Source organism: Urtica dioica, chromosome 8 (genome assembly GCF_054948205.1).
Source record: "Urtica dioica subsp. dioica isolate 48M chromosome 8, U.dioica_male_clone48M_v1_H2, whole genome shotgun sequence".
Taxonomy (NCBI): Eukaryota; Viridiplantae; Streptophyta; class Magnoliopsida; order Rosales; family Urticaceae; genus Urtica; species Urtica dioica.
The window spans coordinates 43,825,076-43,846,774 of NC_142763.1; the positions used below are offsets into that span (position 1 = coordinate 43,825,076).

Genomic DNA, 21,699 nt, shown 5'->3' on the forward strand with positions numbered 1-21,699 from the left:
TCAATGGTCTTGTCCAGCATAGCCACAACGCCCTTATGCCTGAAGAGCGATGCGAGCCGACTCAGAAGCTTGAACGATATCTGCTACAGAATGTTCGAAAATCAACAAGACCGATAGATAGAGATATATCTATACGACAATTGTTTTTTCTACAATCTATAAGACAATTGTTTTTTCTAACAATATATACGACAACTTTTATTAACCATGTCCAAAAATTATATAATTTGTTTAAAACTCATTTACTTTTCGGAAATTATACTGTCTATAAACTTTTGAATCTCTCGACCTGTAAATTCAAGTTTAATAAACAAGCTTTGGTTGTTACAATTAAATTCTTGAGTGAATTATGATCCTATTCGTTTATAAAATTAATTTAAATTATTTGAAGGTAATGGAAAATCTCGGAATAAATAAAAGATTTATCGAGTTCGTCTCGAATAATAAATTATTTTCCGAATAAATGTTCCGAAAACTAATTAAATAAGTAAATTCTGAATGATGAGAATTATTTCCGATAAACCTTAAATATATTTAAATTAATCGACAACGAACGAGAAAATTCTCGGTTTAATCATATAATTAAAATCCGTTCGGTTACGGATTTAATTTAATAATTATGTGATGAAGGATATAATTCTAACAATTTACAGGATCCATTTGAAAGGAATTTTGAAAGTGGTGTAGGTTTAAGGTTGTGAGAGAAGAGAATGATTTAATGAATAAATATGAAAACTTGTTTCATATAAAACGAAAAAAAATTCTCTCTCGTCACTTCACATCTTCGATTCTTCGATTCCTATTCCCTTCTTCTCCATCTCACCGACCTGCAAAAGAGAACAGGAAAGAAAGAAAAAAACAAAACAAAACAAACAACCACCCAAGAACAACGACCCGACCAGAACGACCATCCTCATCTTCTTCATCTTCTCCATCTTTCTTCCTCTTCTTCCTCGCGCGACGCTTCAAGCCACCCAGCACCGAGCACCGCGCGCGCTCCGGCCGAGAAGAGCGATCGCCACGAGCCACCGGGGACGCCAGACCAAGAACGAACGTCGGGGAAAGAGAGAGAGCACACTGAGAAGTCTGAATTTCACGAAAAGAGGTGAGAAATCTCTTCCTCAAATGGGAATTTGGATTTTAGGGTTCCGAGATTTAGAAATTGAGGATTTTCGTGAAATTAATATGCTATGGATGCTTATTGAGCTCGTTTTGTGTTGTTTGTCTCTCGGATTTGTGAATTTGAGATCATTTCTTTGAATTTTCTTGATTTTGGCCGAAAATGGTGAAATTAGGGTTTATGTATTTGAAAATTTGGGGTTTTTTGGATTCTGAGAATCGTTTGAAGGTTTTGTTATGTGTTGAAATGAATTTATGCTTGGATTATGTTGAAGCTGTGATGAATTTTGGATTCTTGATGAGGTTGGGTTGCATTTGTTGTTGGACATGTGAAATTGATTTGGCCGTGTGTTGTTGAGTAGGAATTTTGATTTGTGGTGTTGTTGTTTCTGAAGTTGTTTGTGTGTGTGTTGTTGATTCTGAGCCTCAGAAATGTTGGGGTCGTTTTTATTCAATGATGATTCGGATTGCTTGAGTTTTCCTCATTGTTTGATTTTGGCCGAGTGGTCCGGTTTTGTGTTCAGCGGAGGCTATCTTGGTTATGTGTTTTGGCTGAATGTATTTACTTGGAGTTTTGATTTTATTTGTTGGTTTTGTTCTTGACATATTGGCTAATTTTATGTGTTTGGTCGGGTTGGTTGCGGCTGGACTATTACTCGAGTCACTCATTCGTTCGGAACTCGGTCGAACCATGATTACGTTACCGAATCTGAGAATGTTTACATTTTATTTTTTGTTCGGGACTTGTTGAAATTGTGATATGATTAAAGTGATTTGAGAAATTGAGGTTTGAATTTGGTTAATATGATTTGAGGGAATTAAAGTTCGTTATTTGGTTGAAATGATTTGAGAAGCAATGTTTCAATACTTGTTGTTTGGTTAGTTCGGTTTTGGATTTGGAAATGGTTTATTTGATTGAGAATTGGTTTGGTGATTGTCGGAATCTTGGAAATCTCTCGGATCTCAAAGTGAGACTGAGAATTCGGATTTTAAGATTCGAGTCTTGAATTGGTATTATGTTTTGACTCGATGCTTGTTTTCTGAATTTCACAGCTTATCTACAGATCGATTCGGGACGAGCAAGAGCCGGCGGAACCAAACCCGTCGAAGCCGGAAGTTAAATAATTCAGAAAACAGTGGATTGCGATCTCACTCGTGAGTCGTTTTAATCGCTTTGTAGCGTTTAGACTTTAGTTAGAACGTAGATATAATGATTTGGATATTATGTTAAATAATTGTGAATTATTTAATTAAGAGATGTTCGAGAATTTAATTTCAGTTAATTATTTTGGAATTCTCAGTTTGTATGATTTCGGATTAATTATTTATTTGAGGCTTGTTAAAAATAATTATTGGATTTTTATTTCGTGCTATTTCTTCGGTACGAACACGTACGGGTCTTAAATAAGTTTAATTTCCGAAAGACCAGGAAATAAGTAAATTAAATTCTCGAACCCCGAACCGACTCGCAACGAACCTTAATCTCTTCAACATTTTCGAATCAAATAACTAACGAAGTTTCAACTTCGGACTCTAGTTCTCTCAACGCTCCAAGACGTGCTAAGAGTCTCGAGAAGCATGCGAAGCGAAGCAACTCATGAACTCAACAAGTTCTGCGGCGAACGGTTCCGGATAAGTGCGGAGATCTAAGTCAACTACTTACTAAGGGAATAACCATGTTTACGTGCATTTTACGTGCTAGTAAACAAGAGTAGGTGAAAGTCTTAAAAACGAATAATCTCAAAGATTAAGGCTTCAGTCGTTTTTCTTGAAAACTTAGCTCGGGTTCGCCCGATAAGTTCAAACATAGACTTGTAATACCAAGCCTCTGCTACGTGACATAATCATCCCTTAAGTTCTGCGCTTGCTCCGTTATAACGGGGGAGACAGGAGGGCAGTGATCAACTCTCGATTCGAATCAAGGGTAGAAGTACCGGGAGTTACGTCCCGAGTCTTCAACTTAAAACACTAACGACCATAAAAGGGAAATTATACTTCTTTCAGGGTTTATCTTGAGTCGCTCTCCTGTAAGTAGCATAGGTGTGTACTCTGAGTGCTGCAGAGTACCCAAACCAGAATGAACTGTTGTCGGTGGTACCTACAAGTCATTGACTTGTCTTGAGGACCATATCAGTCTGGATGGCGTTGAGTAATCAAACGGAGGCCCACTAAGTGCCACGTATCCAATGAGGTTGCTTCTCGAAACGCGTGCTCATTGTTGGCTGGAGACCCTGATTGAGGCTCATCGAGTGCCCCTTTTGCATTGGGACTGCTTCGCGAAACGCGAGCCCATTGTTGACAGGAGGCTCGAGTAGAGGCCCACTGAGTGCCTCGTGCCACAGTGGGATGGTAAGTTTTTTCTGGCATTGATGCATGAACTCACTACTCAACAGTTTCGGGAATCGCGAATCGAGAGCTCATTGCTGGAAAAGCTCGGTCGCGCTGACGTCAGATGGAGATGGTACCACTAGTGGATCCCAGACACGTGTTAAAACTCTTTGGCCGCTAGACGATTGCTGCTCGAATTCTAAGACTGGTCTCTTGTCGTTCTGAAGGTTATAGCGGGGGAAGTGTAGCCTTGCGGACGACAAGTACTAGTTAGAGTGTGCACACATTAGTCATGCTCCAGAACTAGTTAGATTTGCATCTTGCATTCTTATGTGCTTGTTTGCACGTCACATGATATCACATGGCATTAGTCGTTTTTCCTTCTAAGTTAGACTCCCACTTACTGAGTCAATCGACGCATAGTTTTATGACTCTTGGTAATGTAGAGATGGGCAAGGCGACGCTGTAAATAAGGAAGCTGAAGGCGGAGACCGGACATGTATCTTTTGACCTATGGGCTAATGGGAACTCACCTGGGATCAACCTCTTCTATAGTAGTATTTTATTGAACCCCTTCCATAATCTACGCTCCTAAACTATCTCATGTAAATATATGTAAAACCAAGAGCTTGTATCTTTAGAAAAGAGTCGTTGTGAGACTCAAAGTTCGAATTAAGAAAAATGAAAATTTTCCCTGGGTTTTTCATATAACCACTTTTGATACTTATGTATTATTGTACTTAAATTATGTTTAATATAAGCATTTATGGTTATTATGTTTATTTATTTATGTATCTGTTTGATATTATCTATGATGTTGTGATTATATGATATGCGACTTGACCTCCGTCGCGGCTCGTGAACCGACGGGAGCTCGCGGGTCGTGACATCAGAAGTCAGATTAGTTTTCGAAACTTAGTCCATTCCTACAATGTTATAAGAAAAATTATACGGACTAAGCCACTTGAAACGTGGAAATTGCAATCTAACCAACGTTTCAGCTAAATTTTAAACATAACCACAATTGATGATGTGACTTTTATTAGTCATTTAGCAAATTACATGTTTATCCTTTATTTAAAAGTCGGCTAAATATCACATGTAGCCAAGGTTTGACCGCCGCTAAATATTGAAGTTTTAATACATGTTGTAGCCAACGTTTTACAATCATATCTCTATCTCTCTCTCTCTCTCTCTCTCTCTCTCTCTCTCTCTCTCTCTCTCTCTCTCTCTCTCTCTCTCTCTCGACCACGACCACCACGATCACCCTCACTTCTCTCTCTTTTCACTCCGACCACCACCGGCGCAGACCACCAGACCACCGCTCGCTACTCTCTCCGTCCACCATCGGCACAGACCAACAGACCACGGTGCTCTCATTCGCGCGAGACCACAGATCTGCGCCACCACCCAGATCCCTCATAATTGCCTCATCTCCCTCCGCCGTGAATCCGAGACCATGAGAGACCGCCAAAATCGTATATTTATTTTCGTTTATTTATTACACGCTATATAAATTTATTCCATCATATTTTTATTTCCTGTTTTGTAGGTTAATTAGTTGCTCTGATTTAAAAGATTTGATTTCCATTGACTTTCTCTTTCAATGCACACGAATGTATCTCCTTAATTAGGGAGTACTTATGTTTTTATTTTTATTATGAACGTATGAAAAATGTTTATAATAGGCATAAAAAATTATAATTGTTACAGCCCTAAAATTTGAAAAATGCATAATTTATAAATAAAAATTAACGAAGTTACTTATTTTGATCAATATTTAATTTGTTTCATATATTATATTCATTAATGATTTTCCTTTTAAATATTCAAATTTGAATCCAAACGTGTACTAAACCTGATGACGTTGTTAACTTTCTTATTAGTAGGACTCAAACGTTGGCTACTATTTTATTTTCACTAATTTAAACCACACAAATGTATATTCAATATGTCATAGTCATAAATTTCAATAAATTGTTAGATTACAAAATTTATCAAACATGGGCTAATTCTTAAAAACTATGTTTCAAAATGGTTACGTTGCTAGTTTGCCCTTGATATAATTATTAGCTTAGTTCAAAGGTTTCTACGTTTTATTATATGTACTAACCGGCTCTCCCTCAACTATTGCTATGTTAGATTTGTTGGTAAATCACACAGTCTTGGAACATACTCTATTTCTATTGCTTCTTTCTATTGAATGTATTCTTGATCATTTTTTTTTTTTTTAATAATTCTGATAAACTCTACAACCTTGACAGTCTCTTCGCCAACCAAGAAGAAATGTAAGCAATCTTATCCGCCGGCTCTCTCCTTGTAAAATACCTTTCGTAGTTTGAAAACATTACACTTATGTCGTTCTTCGCTGATTCCAAGCTCCTATAATACTCATTCTTTAATCTCGCCTTTATCAATTCAGGATACAATGGAGCCGGATACCTGAAATAGTTCGACATACTTGAATATTTAAATGCTATCCCTCACTAATTTCTGCGCACTGATAAACTGTAGTCTTTTACAGCGCAGATAGTCGGTTTATTTTTTTATTTTTATTTTTTTTAACAAAATGGCCTTCAGGCTATTGACTTTGTAATATTTTATTCATTTTCATAGAAATATTATTATTATTATTATTAGTTAATGAAATCCATCAATGAAATTACGGGAATGATTTTTGGCACGTCTCGCGATTTTCAACGATACACTCAGAAGTTGACACGTACCCACCCAAAAGTATTAAACATCCACGTGTCAACTTCTGAGTGGATCGTCGAAAATCGTGAGCCGTGCCAAATAGCATTACTCATGAAATTATGAAACAACTAACATATCTAGAAACCTGAATAACTTTATTATAATTTTTTAAAGTATCATTAAAAACGAATCTTCCTCTTTATTCAAATTTGTTTCAACTTTTATTAGTATTTTAAAGTTAGAATATAATTATATTATTATAAATAAATAAACTAATAAAATACAAAAGAGACTAAAATGCTGAAAATAATTAATTTAGAGACCAAAATACCACCCAGATAATAGTAGAATAGCCTAACCTGTATTTCTGGGTATGTTTTTTTTACCTGTTAGAGTATTCTGTCTTTTGAACAGCTTGATTCATTTGTTGGATGATATTAAACTCCTGTGAAGCAGCGAGAAGAACAAGCAAATACATTAAATTACTTGCAAAAAATGTCATTGTGCGTGATGCGATTATAATCATTTCCTTAATGTCATTGTTACCTTGTCCTCGAGTTTGGAAAAATAATGTAGCAGCTTATCTCGGACTTGAGGATCGATACGGGGTCGGTCCCAGGGGATCTGGCGAGGACCATCGCAGAGTTCCCAAGGGTTGTGTTCATCAGTCTCGCCAGATGGGCCTTTGTAGCGGACTTGATATCTCATCCACGGACTGTCTGGGAACTCCGGCGACTTCACCTGAGTGGACACCACTCTCCCGCGCCACCATTCCCCGCCTTCAGTGTACTGATTCCTCCACCACACATGGCATAGATCCCTGGTGGTAAAAGTGTTGATCAGGTTCAAACAATAATTTTGATTTGATTTGGCCAAACTTTTTTACCGAAAAAATTAGGTTGACTGAATTAACTGATTCTTATTTTTTAAACACACAAAAAAAATTATACTATCTAGGACAAAAATTTACCAAATTTTTTTAGTTTAACCGAAATTAACTGGAATTTTCTTTAAAAAAAAATTAGAAAATTTATACTAGTTAGATAATGTTCACCGAGGATAACCAACACCGATTTGTTTTTGGTTATAGGTTGACTTTTAACCGATTTAACCAATATTTTTACCTGGTGGTCCAGTTTCTGTTGATCGAGGCGTCGTACAATGACCTCTCGACCACAAAGTCTGAGAAGTCCTTGAGCTCGGGAAGAGTCAACGTGAACGATTTTCCAAACACATTCGAAGAAGGGTCGATGAATTTAAGCCTGATTTTACAGCAGCTTTCGCCGGAGCCCCTTCCGCATGTGTAGTCTAGGGCTTCAACGTTGCAAACCTCGACGGCGTTAAGGTTTTCCTTAAGTGATCTCGGAGGACATTCACGTGACCCGCTTTGCGCTGAGAAAGCTTGGTGACCCTGCATCGAGCAAACAAATTAATTAATAGCTAATAGGCATTTTAACACAATTAGTTCGCGAACGTTCATGCCATCTTGGCTCCTAAACTCATTTTTTTTAGCAATATGGTCTTCAAACTATTGATTTTGTACCATTTTAGTCATCTTCATAATACATACATATATATATATATATATATATATATATATATATATATATAAATATGTGTGAGAAATTTTTTTGATGGAATTCAACGCCTAAACTTAAAACATAGTTACAAACTTGAATAACTCGTTCATAATTTAACAAAATATATATAGCGAAAATTACTAGCTGAAAGTGGAATCAAGTACCTGTATTAAATATACAACTTCGTCACCGAGTTGAGGGATGTAGCGATAACAATCCTCATGTTGTGACAATGTTAGCCACGATAGTTTTCCTACGGGAAGACTTACCGCTCTTTGGGATGATGAACCACTATCATAATTACTATTTTGACCTCGTTGTGTTCTAGCAGACCTAGATCTTCGACCGGGCTCTTCTACGTCTCTTGATGTCCCTTCTGTTTGATACTTTCCTCTTTTTACCCTAAAGTTGTGGCTCACTATGTTTTCTTCTCGTGAACTTGCCTTGATGCTTAAGGACCTTGTTCTACGCATCACATCAGTAACAGTCCGGGGAAAATCGCTAGAAGTTCCAGCCACGTCGGAAAATAGATAATTATCCTCTACTTTTGGCGGACTCTCAAATGTCGTTTTGTCTTCAGGGTTAGGCTCTTTCGAAGAAGAAACAAACTTCAGTTTTGGTGGGTTTACGGAGTCGGTCAAGATTCTAGCCTTCTTTATCCGAATCCTTGGAAGGGTTCGAGGAGCGTTTTGCTTTTCACCCAAGTCCTTTGCGTGGCCACCTTCGTTCATCGATGGGCCTTCTTCTTCGCATTTCAGCTTGACATCTTGAGGTGGTGAAGATTCGAGGACGTGATTAAGTGAATTAAGCTCATTCTTGACGTCAACATCGGAATGTTCTAACTCATTAGCGCCAGATTGCTTGCCGTCCAAGCTAGGTGAGGCAACTTGCGAGACATCTTCGGATCTTGAATACCTACAGGTCCGCAACTTAACCCCTCCCCAGCTAGAACTCTCAGGTTGTTCCACATCTCCATTTTCATTTTCATTTTCATAAAGCTCTTTCAATGGCTCTTCGTTGTTTGACTCAAAAGCCGGAGTTGATGGTGGACCTACTGAAATTTTCAGGATCCTCTTCTCTCCAGCAATCTTCTGGGGCGCTGAAGACGACGGTACAGAATCGAGCTCTCCGTCGTCACATTTGGGTTTTGAGTCGCGAAGCGAAAACTTCAACACAAATTTCCGCTTGTTCGAATCCTTCTGAGATTCTGATAGCTGAGAAGGATTGGGAGTTTCCTCTGAAAGTAACTCATTCGAAGATGGGTCTTCCTTTCTTTCACGATTTTGACGCACTATTCCGCGATCTGACCCTTCGTGCTCTGAGTCTTCTAGTATCACTAAATCACCGTCTGATGAATCACGCTCCGACTCAAATTCTTCTTCTTCTTCTTCTTCTTCCTCTTCTTCTCCTTCTTCTTCTATTTCCGAAGATGTTCCACTTATCTGAGAAAGCATATTTCGAGCATTGCAAGCCGCGAGTCGCTTGGGTCTCGATGTGGTTGATTTTGAAGACTTTCTCTTTGAAACTCTACGGCTGGTTTTGGGCTTTTTATTTTTGTAACTGGTTGATGACGTACCGGCAGATTCATCCAAATTCCTCTTCTTGATCCTTCTCCCAGAAGAAGCAACCGAATCAAGCTGAACAACATTACGATTCAATCCAAGTATAGTTAAAAAAAAAGGTTTTTAGCACAAAATGTCCATGAACCGTTATTATTCAAGTGACATGCTAGTCACTTAACTTTTTCTTTTAAGTGAAATGGGTCCTCAAATTATTGATTTTGTAGCATTTTAGTGTTTATCTAAAATAAATATAAATTTACAAAATTCAGCGCCTTAACAACTCAACACATATTTACACAACTTGTTAATTTTATAAATTAAATTATATTCCAACCCTATCTAAATACACTAAATAAATGCTAACTTTGGATTTTAATAATTCAATTTATTAATGATACTTATTCAAAGTTATAAATTTGTATATAAGTTTATGTGTTGAGCTTCATTATGTTTTTTTTTAAGGGCTCTCTAGATATATAGCCATTTGAAAACATAAGTTTTGCCATATAACCAACCTTTGGTAAATTTTAAGTAAATAGCCACAAGATTTTATTAACAAAGCCAAAAAGACAATAGTTGTAAATACTTGTTAATAATTGTAAATAAACCATCAGTCTAAGAGCATATATGGAATGCTAAAAAAGTCCAAACAATGCTACATCACCATAATGACTATTTACTTAAAATTTACAAAAGGTTGGCTATTTAGCAAATCTCCAAATTTTGGTGGCCTAGTTACTTATAAATTTGTTTTTTTTAATGTCTTAGAAAATGACTAAAAAGCTACAAAATTAATAGTTTGCAGACCATTTTGCTCCCAAAAAAAAAAAAATCTTGATCAAAATGTCACACAATAGTTCAGGGACTTTTCGCATTAAAAGAAAAAAACAGTAACTAAAAGCAGTTAGTTAAGTAAAGAGACCTATAATTTTTACCTTGTATTTTTTTCTCCTTGATCTGCGAAGACCATCCTTATTACCATCTTCAGCACTGAATTCTGAGTCATCGCTAGTGGAGCTAGGGATGCTTCTTTCCTTCTCACCTTCACTGGAGTTCTCTTCGGCCACGTTATACTCAGAATCACTATCTTCACTCAAAACCTCATTCACTGGCTCCCAAAACGCAGCATCGACAACAAAATCCGGCAGAGGCTCGATAATCCTCTCCAAATCAGGCAAAGGAGGCATTAGATAGTCTATGCCCAAATTGAGATCTGGGCCGATAGCGAACTTTGTCGTGGACGGTTGCCACTCGATACCCAGTGCACCGAGTCGACGCCGTTGGTAAGCTGTCTGATAAGGCTCTGGGTATGGCATCATAGCTGTAATTGGAAAATATAAGATGAAATCATCATTCATAGCTGGGTGACATTTCTAAAATATAGATGGTTTGAGTTCTAAGAATCTACTTGAATCACAAAGAGGATCCTGAATATTCCTTTGATGCGAAGGTAGTTGCGTCTCCTAAAGAAGATGTTAGACAGAACAAAATCAACACAATCAATCGCAAGGAATATCGGACACAAACTGAGGAAAAAAGTCATGTTGTTGCAACTACTAATTAAACTAAAGAGTAAGGAATGCATTGAGTCCTGAAAATAGAGTTTTACACATAACGACCTATTGATACAAGTGTGGAAGTTATTCAGTTTCTATTGCTTGACTTTTTTGTTTACGTATTTGAATGCATTTTTAGCGCAAATAGTCCTTGAAGTATTATGTGCTTGGCATTTTTAGCATTTTAGTCCTTTTTCTAAACAATATCCTTACCTTTTTAATTAAATTCAACACCTGAACAACTTAAATCATATTCTTTCTTATTTTCAGAAGAAACGCAAACTTAAAACAGATAAAAAAAATTAAGTTAGCTTATTTAACTTTAGCAGATAAATTCATTCGAGTCCTGAAAATAAAGGTTTACATATTGATACAAAAAAAGTGTGAAACTTATTAAGCTTTCCGTTATTACATATTTGAAAAATGTCCACAACAGAAGAAGAAAATGATGAGTGTGAATTTGAACAAGCGAGTAACCTGGTCAAGAACACCACCGGAAGTATCCCTTACAACAGGGCGATAATCTCCGAGGAAGAACTGTTCAGAAACAAAGAATAAGTGTTCAATAGAAGAAACGACATGAAAACGAACTCCAGCGAAACAATAGAGTTTAGAGAACCTGGTCATATTTAGCATCTTTTTGCAATTCTCCTTCGCCTGTGTTGATCAAATATATTTGGCCAGCGTCATCCGACACTACAATTGATGTTCCATCTCTATGAATTTTTTTTTACAAACTGGTATCGTCAGTTTATCTAGAAAGATGTATTAAAAGTAGTAACTTGTACTGAAAGAGACAGGAAATAAGTTGAAAAAGGAAAAATAAAAACCTACGCGGAGAACTTTCCATCAACCAACTTAAAATCACCCATTGCATATGTCCGAATAGGTGTACCCTCCCATATCTGAAAAACAAAATACCCAATGAACAGCTTAGAAAATAAGCTAGAGTTAAGAAGTTAGAATACCCAATAAAAAAAAAAAAAAAAACCTGGGAACTTACATCCCACACTATCGTCTTCCCGTCATACCCAGCGCTCATCGCTATTCGAGGATTGAAAGGATGAACATCCAAAACATAAGACTGCAGACACCAAAAAAAGCAAGTGATGAGCCACTAGAGCAATAGAAACTTCTATAAGCAGATCAAAACACAAAACAGAAATGAAGATGAGGATGGCATCACGGAGACTACTATCAGATATTAATCGATTGTCTTATTTCTTCTCTCTTTTTTCTTTCTTTAACTCCCCTTGTGGTGACTATAAGCGGAAGAAACAAGCATGATAATTTTTTATAATTGGTATAATAAATCCAGTGACAAGTCACTTACAGAAGCGGTGTGACCAGTCAAAGAATGTACTAAGCTGCCATCAACAGCATTCCAGACACAGATCCTACAATCTGCATAAGAGAGAGAGAGAGAGAGAGAGAGAGAGAGAGAGAGGGGGGGCCTTTAAAAATAATACATTTTTAGGCGATATAAATATATGTTTAGGCAATTTCGGTAACTTAAGGTAGAATGTATATCGCCTAATAACTAGTCTACTGTACCCATGATAGCTGCAAGAACAAAGCGATTATCGAGGCTCCACACAATCATATTTACACCGCGCGGGGTCGGAAGAAATCTCTGGCGCGGACCTCCTCTTGCCGGCTGAGGTGGCAGCGGAGGAGGTGGAACCTTTAGATGATATGCACGGGTCCAACGTCCAACTTTCCCCTACATTAGCAATCCTCACATATCAGAGAGTGGGTCCGATCGCGTATTGACAAAACACATTATAAGCATGTGCAGATGATGATAAACCTATCATTTTATTTTTATTTTTTTTAACTAAATTTTGTATTAATAGAAAATGGCCTAAGGTTGACCAAGGTTAAAACTCAGAATTACAAAGCAGTGCACTGAGCCAGGGGAAAACTATCCTCGAAAAAGGCCAGCCACAAAAAATAAAAAAGGCATAAAAGATTATATTTTTGTCTGTCAACAGATAAACATAAAAATTTGATAATCATAATAATATTATAATAATCATAATGATGATAATAATAATAATTGATAGAGATAGTTGAAGGATTAAAATATATAATTCGAAGTAGTATTAGTCTATAAATACGAGAGAATTATCAGAGAAAGCCATTGAACATTTAAATTGGGATAGTATTAGGAGAGCCACGTCTTTTGAGTTACCCGGAGCCCCCGATATATCCAAGTTCACTATTTTGATTACCAAAGTCTTAACAGGCAAGTAGATAGATCCGACATGGAATAATTTTTAAAGTCATTACAAGAAGATTAAAACCATTGCACAATACAATGATTAGTACTGTCAAGTAACCACTGGAATTCCATTATAATAAACATATTAGAACTATTCTAACAGCACTCACATGGGATCTACGAGATCGTGGAATCCAAATAATTGCACTACCATCACGAGAACATGTAACTATATTATCGTGACAAAACCTGAGGATAAAAGGGGAATTTTCATGTAATGCCAATTAACACGAATATAAATATTGAGGAAAAGGGATACATAGGCATTGACAAACCAGGAATTCTTGAATTTCGGAAAGGATTCTTCCTTCAAAGAGTCAGACAGTGGAGGTTTTGAAGCCACAGGGCAACCACTGTGTATAGAACAGAAAGGTTTTCATAACATTGTCTCTAAATGAACAACTTTTCGGATCAGAGAAACAAACCTGAATTGAACATAATTAACATCATCCTCATGGCCAGCCAATACATCAATCTCATGCATCGGGAGTTCGTCTGTGTTCGATTTTAAAGCATTCCAAACCTACAAGCATTATAGCTCGGTAAGCATGTGCAACTAGATATAGTTACACAGTAAATCAATATATATATATATATATATATATATATATATATGTATATCGACATACCCTTGCATATGTGTCAGAGCTCCCAGTGACGAAAACAGCTCCATCAGCATTAAAAGCACAGCAAAGTATTTGGTGGTTTTGTGAGCCGCTAGTCGAGAGGGATCCGTTATTTGATGTAACATTGCTCTTTGCTGCAGAAAATTTCAGATTTTGAAGAATCCAAACACCACCAAGAACAATTCAACATTAAAATACGTACAAATACAATGTACTAACCAGTTAAAGCATCCAAAGGTTTAGGTTGGTATATTTTTGGTTTGAGCTGGGAGAACCTAACTTCCCAGATTCGGCAAGTGCCATCATCAGATGAACTAAAAAGAAACGAAAAAAAAACAAAACAAAACAAAACAAACAAACAAACAAACATGAAACACCAAGCAGGCAACATTGCCAGTTCAACCAACATTGCCGTTAGTGATCTAGACATTAACTAATAAAGTATAAAAATAAAAATGACTCTATAGTAGAGGCTTACGACAAAAGTTGATAAACAGCATTTGGCCTCGGACTAAATGCAATTGCAGTAACAGCTCCAGTGTGGCCCTGTAAGACTGACACTGGCATGCCATCAGGTAAGCGCCACTAAATAAATAAATACAAAAAAAAAAAAGAGAGTTAGTCCCACAATTCATTCAATGAGACACATAATAGCATTGTTTCGGAAGTAGAATATACGTACAACTCGAATTACGAAGTCATTTGAGGCAGATGCCACCACGGCGTTGTTTGAGCTAACGGCTAAGTCAGTGATATCACCCTTCAATAATATTTATATATAAAAGATGGTCCAAGTCAATTTACAAGAAGATATAGCAGTAAAAGATATTTCAAACAATAAGCTAAAGCTTCTCTCGAAATTACTTCGTGTCCGCGGCAGCTGGCCAAGCACAGAGCAGTTTCCATGGACCAAACCTTGACAAGACGATCGTCGGAACCAGTGATGACATATCTCCCAGATCGATCAAATATGGCTGCAAGTCACAATCAAACCCTTAAGGAATCTCGAAATGGATTCTCGGATAGTAATTACGAAGAGAAAGTATAGTTGACAACCAAGATCAACCTACCGCAATAAACAGCATTTCGGTGGCCCCTTAACTTCTTTATGTTTTGCATTTTCTCCAGCAAAGTTGATGGTTTAGCGATGGCAAAACAGGCAGACCGAGTAGAAGGAGCACGATGGTGCTTCGTAAATCCTCCTCCGATCTCCCTCAAAGCCAGTGCACGGATTTGACCAGCTTGCATGTGAGGCCAGTGTAAGTAAGCCGGCGGAGACTTAGCTTCCTTATTCTCCACATTCTTATCACCTAAATGAACAGGAATCAAAAGATCCATCAGAAACAGAAAAAAACCTAAAGCAAAACACAATTACCAGTATACATTAGCACACGTTGGACCTAGGCAGAACTTAAAATAGTCAATCCCAAAAAGGAATTTCAGCATACTGATGAGTGAAAACGGCCAACAAGAATAAATAAAGAAGATATGTGCACCAATCTCGGATTTCATTCACACGAACAATCGCCAAAGTAGTGATAGTGTAGCAAGCATAGAATGTTCAGACCCGCTTGTGGTTTCTCTAATGTATTTTAATAATCAGTTAAAGGCTATTTAGTCACGGATAACATTTGCAAACAAAATATAGATAAGTAAAATAAATGAAAAAAATAAAATAAAACAACAACAAAGAGATGAGGATGAGATGTAATTCAAACGAACTGTCACATACGATCTAGAAGCGAAAAAGAACCAGTTCCCAGTAATGTAGGGACATCTGCTGCATTAGGGGAAGGTCTTCCAACCTTGCCAAGCCCAGATGATGAGATCGTCGCTATCATCAGTTGCTTCAGCAGCTTCACCAAGTGATCCTTCTCTATGTGAGGATACCTGAAATATTGAATAAACGGCTCAACATTAAGTTGCAAGGAATCAACAACTTTCCTGACAACACACTTGCACAAGGTAATTAAAATGAAAGAAACATATGGGATTTAGGTCCCATACAGAATAAATGAAAATACCGAAAATGGGCATACCTCTCAGCCAGCTCAGCATAGGTCAAGGGGAACGAGATGCCTTTATCACCACCATCCCGTGAAAACCAGGAGTGATACCTTCTCGGCAAAAGCTGATGCTCCAAAAGCTCATCCGAGAGATGCGAAAAGGCCCTTTTGCACGGCCCAGAAGATAAAAAGTGCAAAAGCAGAAAGTAAACTTCTCTCGGGTCGACATCTACTTCACTCTCACTATTGCTACTACTACAAATAGCCTTCTCCACATTCCCGTGCTGCTTCTTCTCCGCCCATTTAATAGACAGCTTTGAAGGTGTTGTCGTGTTAACAGAAGATGTGCACTTCCGAGGATCCATATTTCCGGAGCAGCCTGAAAGAGAGCAGACCCAAACAAATTATTAAAAGTAAATAAAAACATGCCACAAACGCTCGCTCTTCAAAGTTATCGAAATAGCTGGTGAACTAGTAAAAGTCGAATGAATGTTGTCGTTCTTCTCACAGATTAAAAACTAGCGTTATTAAAAAGGACAAAAAAGCGTTCGCATTTTGAGATGATGCGAATATCTCGATTGACTGACGTAGATCATCCTAAAATCATACCAGAAGAGCTCGTCAACTTTACGGGAATAAATAACATATGAACATGTCCTTTTTTATAACTGATAATTAATACAGCAAAACCATCAGATTTCCCAGATAGGTAAGTACACAAAGTCGCTCAGCATGGAATTTAATAAAGGACATGGTATCAAGCCTAAAAATTAACTTCTAATTCACAGTTACAATCACTCTGAACTGCGGATTATGAGACCTAACCATCAACGAATACAAAATACAGAAATAGACAAAAGCAACATTTCTAAACCTTGTGATACACATAGTTAGATACTATAGATCAACGATAATAGTACAATCACAGATCAGTCAACAATCGAAGTTCTATATCAAATTTATTAAGCATGTTATGAATGATTGTAACTACAATAATAAACAAAATCTATAAAATCTTGGACGTGTAAAATAAAACAATCTGAATCTGCGAAACCCAAATACGATAAGAGAAAAATTGCAAAGAACTACTAATTCAACCAACGCTCAGGTCCAATATCTTAATCAACAAAAGCACGTCGATGTATCACTACATAATCCATTAAAAACAATTAGAGATCCCAAAGAAAAATCAAACAATTATTAATCGCTTTAAGAGAATGAAAAGAAAGAAGCAAAAGTTGCCGAAAATGAAAGAGAGATGAATAAATAGGTCAAGAGCAAAATGCAGTAACCTAAGAAACAAACAGAGGAATCAAAACCGACAGGAATCAAAGCACAAAGATCTGATTTGAAGAACAATAACGCAAAAACCACACACACACACACAAAATCAGTCTATAAATACGATATGAAGCCTAAAAAATCATGAAAACGTTACCTTATATATCGTGATCTTGAATAAGAGGATCACGATTTGAACTCCGAAGTGCCATATTCGGAAATATTAAGATTTTTTTGTTCTTATAAGAATTAAGAGAAGAGCTCGAACAGAAAAAGAACATGGGGCTTTAGGTTTCCGCGGTTGAGGTATAGTTTGTCCGAGATACCTCACCAAAAAGGAAAAAAAAAAAAAAAAAAAAAAAAAAAAAAGCTCTAATAAAGGAAGAAATCATTTATTTATTTCCTTATTTTTCTCGTCTGAGAAATATAGTTTTTTCGGTTAAGAAAGAAACAGTGAACAAACAACCCAGTGACCTGAGAAAGACATTATTTATCTGAGAATTAATTATTGGCCAGGGAAAAAAAAATAGACGATTTTTTTTTTTTTTTTTTTTTTTTAGAAATTGGAGACGATTTGTACATACGTTAAAAGATGACTAACCCATTAACTTATAATTATTCGACAAAAACTGAATAATTAATAGGAGTATTTACAAGAATTCCCCAAAAACTCCTGCACGAATAACCCGTCCAATTTTTTTAACACATTTTGTTATGTGACCACTTTTGTTGAAAAAATTACATAAATATCCTTATTAAAAGTAAAATAAAAATTATTAATAAACAACAAAAAATAAAACCAATAAAGTTCAACTTGTTTGCGAGTTTCAACTCTCTGATGTTTGGCGACTGTTCTTCTATGAAGCATCTCAATATCTCCGGCAACAAGTTCCACGGCGGCGTCTCGCGCGATCTCCGATTGCTCCAACCTCGACTTCCTCAGCGTTTCTAGTAACCCGTTCAACGCTCCGATTCTGAGCTTTTTCCCGTCAGAGACTCTCAGGTCTCTGTCTCTCTCCAACACTGCTCCGGCCTCGTTGACCTCGATTTGTCTGAGAACTAGATCTCCGGCTCCGTCCCCGCCGCACTCAGCGCTTGCTCGGAGCTTAAAACAATCGAGTTGTCTAGGAACAACTTGTCCGATGTTTTTCCGACTGCGATGTTCATGAAGCTCAAGAAACTCAAGTCTCTCAGCCTCTCTGAAAACTGGGTCTATGGCAAGCTTCTGATCTCCATTTCAGATTTTCCAAACCTGGAAACCGTAGATCTTAGCTCCAACAACCTCACAGGAAAGCGACCGATCGGCCTCTTCAACGGAAGTTTCAGCGGCAATCCCGATCGGCCTCTCGATCGCTCATGAAGCTCCAAGATCTAATCGTCTGGCTCAATGACCTCGGTGGCGAGATTCCGGGGGAGTTCTCGGAGATGAATTCGTTGGAGAATCTGATCCTCGACTTCAACCAGCTCAGCGGCGAAATCCCGCCGGGACTAAGCAATCCTTAAGCTGAGCAACAATTCATTCTCCGGCAACATCTCAACGGGCCTCGGAGACTGCAAGAGCCTCATCTGGCTCGACTTCAACACCAACTTCCTCAACGGAACGATCCCGCAGGCCATCTTCTTCATTAGATTTTTTAATTTTAAACAAAATAATAATATAAATAAAGAAAATACATTTTTACTCTTAATTTCTTAACACCGTTTGAAATTTTTTAACAGAATGACTCATTTTGATACAATGCAAGATTTTAAGGTTTGTTGTGTACGTTTTTTTAGTACAAGGGGTAAAGTGTTAATGATGCAGGAGTTCAGAGTAGATCCTTGTAAATACTCCTAATTATTATATATTTTCTTGTGCAACTGAAAGGATAAAGTTTTCCTAAAGATCGGGGGATTTAAAAGCTACCCCTCACCAAAGGGAATTTGTGAAAGAATAAATTGTATAATTGCCCCCTGATTTATGGTCTCACTGACAGAAGATGACTTATGATATAAAGTCGAGGTTATTAGACCTCAATATCACGACCGACAAAATTGATGGGCCTTCCGTGTATTATAAGCCCACTCCGTCAGTTAAATGGTCATGTGGTAGTCACATGGTACCAGAGGTAAATGAATTTACGAGAATATCCTTGGATGAGGTATCAATTAAATCGCTTTGATTTTCATTTTATTTTCAGTTCTCATTTTTATTGAGAATATAAAAAACCATTCGAAAAAGAGAGAACCCCCAAATCGACTGAGCCCCAAATCGATTGAGCTAGGGTTAGCGTCTCCGATTCAAATTCAAATTCAAAACTTCTGCACGTCTAATTTAGGTGTCGTCTGCACCTCCGACTCGGTCAAAGAGGCAATTTCAGGGAAGGAACAACGACTCGGCGAGTAAGGCGTGTGGCTAGAAGCTCACGCCCCCATACCGCCGGGCCGGATCTTAGAGATCGGCTTACCGCCCAACGGAACAACCGTGGCGAAGACCTCCGAGAGAGGCTGAGCGCTCGTAAGGGTCATAACCCTACGGCCCCAATCAATGGGGACCCTCACACGGCTCAAGGGTCGAACGAAAGGCGACAGGTGACTCCTCCTGAACAAGGAGTGACCCCAAACACTGGCCTCGACGTCGTCACCATGATTCACAATCTTCGTAACGAGGTGCGTGACCTGCGTGAAGGCGGCTTGGCCGGTGATACATACGGGGTCGTGGAAGAACATTCCTCTCCCTTCTCCGCCCAAATCCTTGCTGAGGTGTGCACGGGAAACTTCAAACTCCCGAATCTCCCTCCATACAATGGGAAATCTGATCCCACGTATCACATCCAACATTACGAAACTTGGATGACGATGCAGGGCGTCTCACCTGGGGCTCTATGCCAAGCTTTTAGTCTTACCCTCACCGGACCCGGTTTCGAGTGGTTTAAGAATTTAAGATCAGGGAGCGTCCAATCGTTCAAAGACCTGAAGGACATGTTTCTGGCACGATTTGCTACATCCATGGTCCAAAAGAAGACCAAGATGTACTTATGGTCAATCAGGCAAGAGAATAACGAGTCCTTGAGACAGTATCTCACTCGATTCACCACAGAATCGAACAAGGTCGACCGCTTTGACGACAGTGACGCAATTACAGCCATCATCGAGGGCTTGCGCACTGGAGACTTCCTAAAGTCCGTCATCGGCAGAGTCCCTTCTACGATGGCCGAGTTAATGAACCGAGCCAAAACCTTTATGGGGGTAGAAGATTACCTCGACGGCCGTAGGAGCGACCACCAAAGTTCCCGCCGTCGAGATGAGTCCGGCAGCGAGCCTAGTAACCCCCGCAAAAGGGTGAACAAGGGCGGTCACGCTACCGATAGCCGACCCCCTACGTCTCAAAAGCCGCGTCTTGCGAGCAATTTTAGAGACTACTCGGGTTACACTCCCTTGAACGCCCCGGTAGAGCAAATCTACGCTGTGGCGCGTGACAAGTTCGTCGCTCCGGCTCCAATAAGGGGTAACCCCGCGTCTCGCGACCGGTCCCGCTATTGCGAGTTTCACCGGGATTACGGTCACACGACCGCTCAGTGCTTCCATCTCAGGAAACAAATTGAGACGTTAATCCAAAAGGGAGAGCTCAAAGAGTTTGTCCTTCGCTTGGTAGGAGCGGCAGCCCCCACCGACAATAGGCCACAGCCTGAAAAAGGTGGAGGGACCAACCCAAACATCGACCACACGGCGGTCACAGCTACGGTTGATGCGCAACTCCACGTCGTCACCACCATACTAGGTGGCTTGCAAGACGGGGACTCGGCCCGGCAAAGGAAAAAGCTCCTCAGAGCTGCCTCCCAAAAAGGCCTTGCCGGGTAGGTTAACCTCACCTACGAGGAACCTCCGTACATACCTTACGAGACGATACAATTCACCAATGAAGAGGCCAAGCGAGTTGTGCACCCGCACAATGACGCTATAGTCCTCAAGGCCCAGGTGGCCAACAACTTGGTAAAAATAGTTCTTATTGATAACGGCAGCGTGGCCGATATAATCTTTAAGACCACCCTCGAGCGCATGAAGCTCGGGGGGCTCCGCCCTGTCCCAACTCAGACACCCCTGTTTGGGTTCACGGGAGAAAAGGTCATGACTGAAGGAATCATTGATTTACCAGTCACCTTCGGAGCTACCGGAGGCATCGAAGTCGTTCACATGGTCCCCTTTCTTGTGGTCGACCAGGAGTCGCCCTACAATGTTATCATTGGGCGACCCACGTTGAACAGACTAAGGGCTATCACGTCCACTTATCACCTACTAGTGAAGTTCCCCACCGAAGAGGGAATTGGCGTCATGGCCGGTGATCAAACCCAGGCGAGGATATGCTACGTCCAAGGCGTGGACGGCAAGCCCGCTGAAAAAAGGGTTAACACGATCTACCAGCTGGAAGACGACTACCCGTGTGATCAAAAAGACGCACGGCAACTCGGGGAATTAGACCCCCGCGACGATGTCGAGAGGTTGAAAGTTGACACCCCCGATGATCTCACTTCGATCGTTCTCGACGAAGCTAAACCTGACCAGGTAGTAAAGATCGGTGCACAACTCCCTCTCGCCATCAAAACTCAACTCGCGTCCTTCCTTCAGGAGTTTAAGGATGTCTTTGCATGGACACATGCAGACATGCCCGACATAGACCCCG

General features: G+C 39.0%; 1 protein-coding gene and 1 long non-coding RNA gene across 3 annotated transcripts; one reads left to right on the plus strand and one right to left on the minus strand.

Moving 5' to 3' along the window:
* The first annotated feature begins 779 nt into the window (after positions 1-779).
* LOC149389893 (uncharacterized) lies at positions 780-2,426 on the plus strand. Its single transcript, XR_016300812.1, has 2 exons — positions 780-1,105; positions 2,173-2,426. It is a non-coding gene; the product is annotated as an uncharacterized LOC149389893 (long non-coding RNA).
* A 3,146-nt stretch (positions 2,427-5,572) lies between these two features.
* On the minus strand, positions 5,573-17,475 carry LOC149389894 (WD40 domain-containing protein). Of its 2 annotated transcripts, XM_089624663.1 has the most exons (25): positions 17,197-17,475; positions 15,792-16,137; positions 15,485-15,642; positions 14,823-15,062; positions 14,617-14,726; positions 14,435-14,512; positions 14,231-14,337; positions 13,972-14,066; positions 13,756-13,886; positions 13,552-13,649; positions 13,402-13,479; positions 13,237-13,315; positions 12,397-12,565; positions 12,176-12,246; positions 11,846-11,926; positions 11,677-11,747; positions 11,462-11,558; positions 11,320-11,379; positions 10,695-10,749; positions 10,222-10,607; positions 7,889-9,361; positions 7,269-7,555; positions 6,691-6,964; positions 6,531-6,589; positions 5,573-5,889 (listed from the first exon to the last, which is right to left on the minus strand). In XM_089624663.1, exons 2-25 carry the CDS (start codon positions 16,121-16,123, stop codon positions 5,697-5,699), a joined length of 4,782 nt encoding a protein of 1,593 aa, XP_089480789.1. In that variant the 5' UTR covers positions 16,124-16,137; positions 17,197-17,475; the 3' UTR covers positions 5,573-5,696. The 2 variants fall into 2 exon arrangements, with proteins under 2 accessions (XP_089480789.1, XP_089480790.1); XM_089624664.1 differs by lacking the exon at positions 17,197-17,475 and having other exon boundaries at positions 15,558-15,642; positions 15,792-15,887.
* Positions 17,476-21,699: the final 4,224 nt, after the last annotated feature.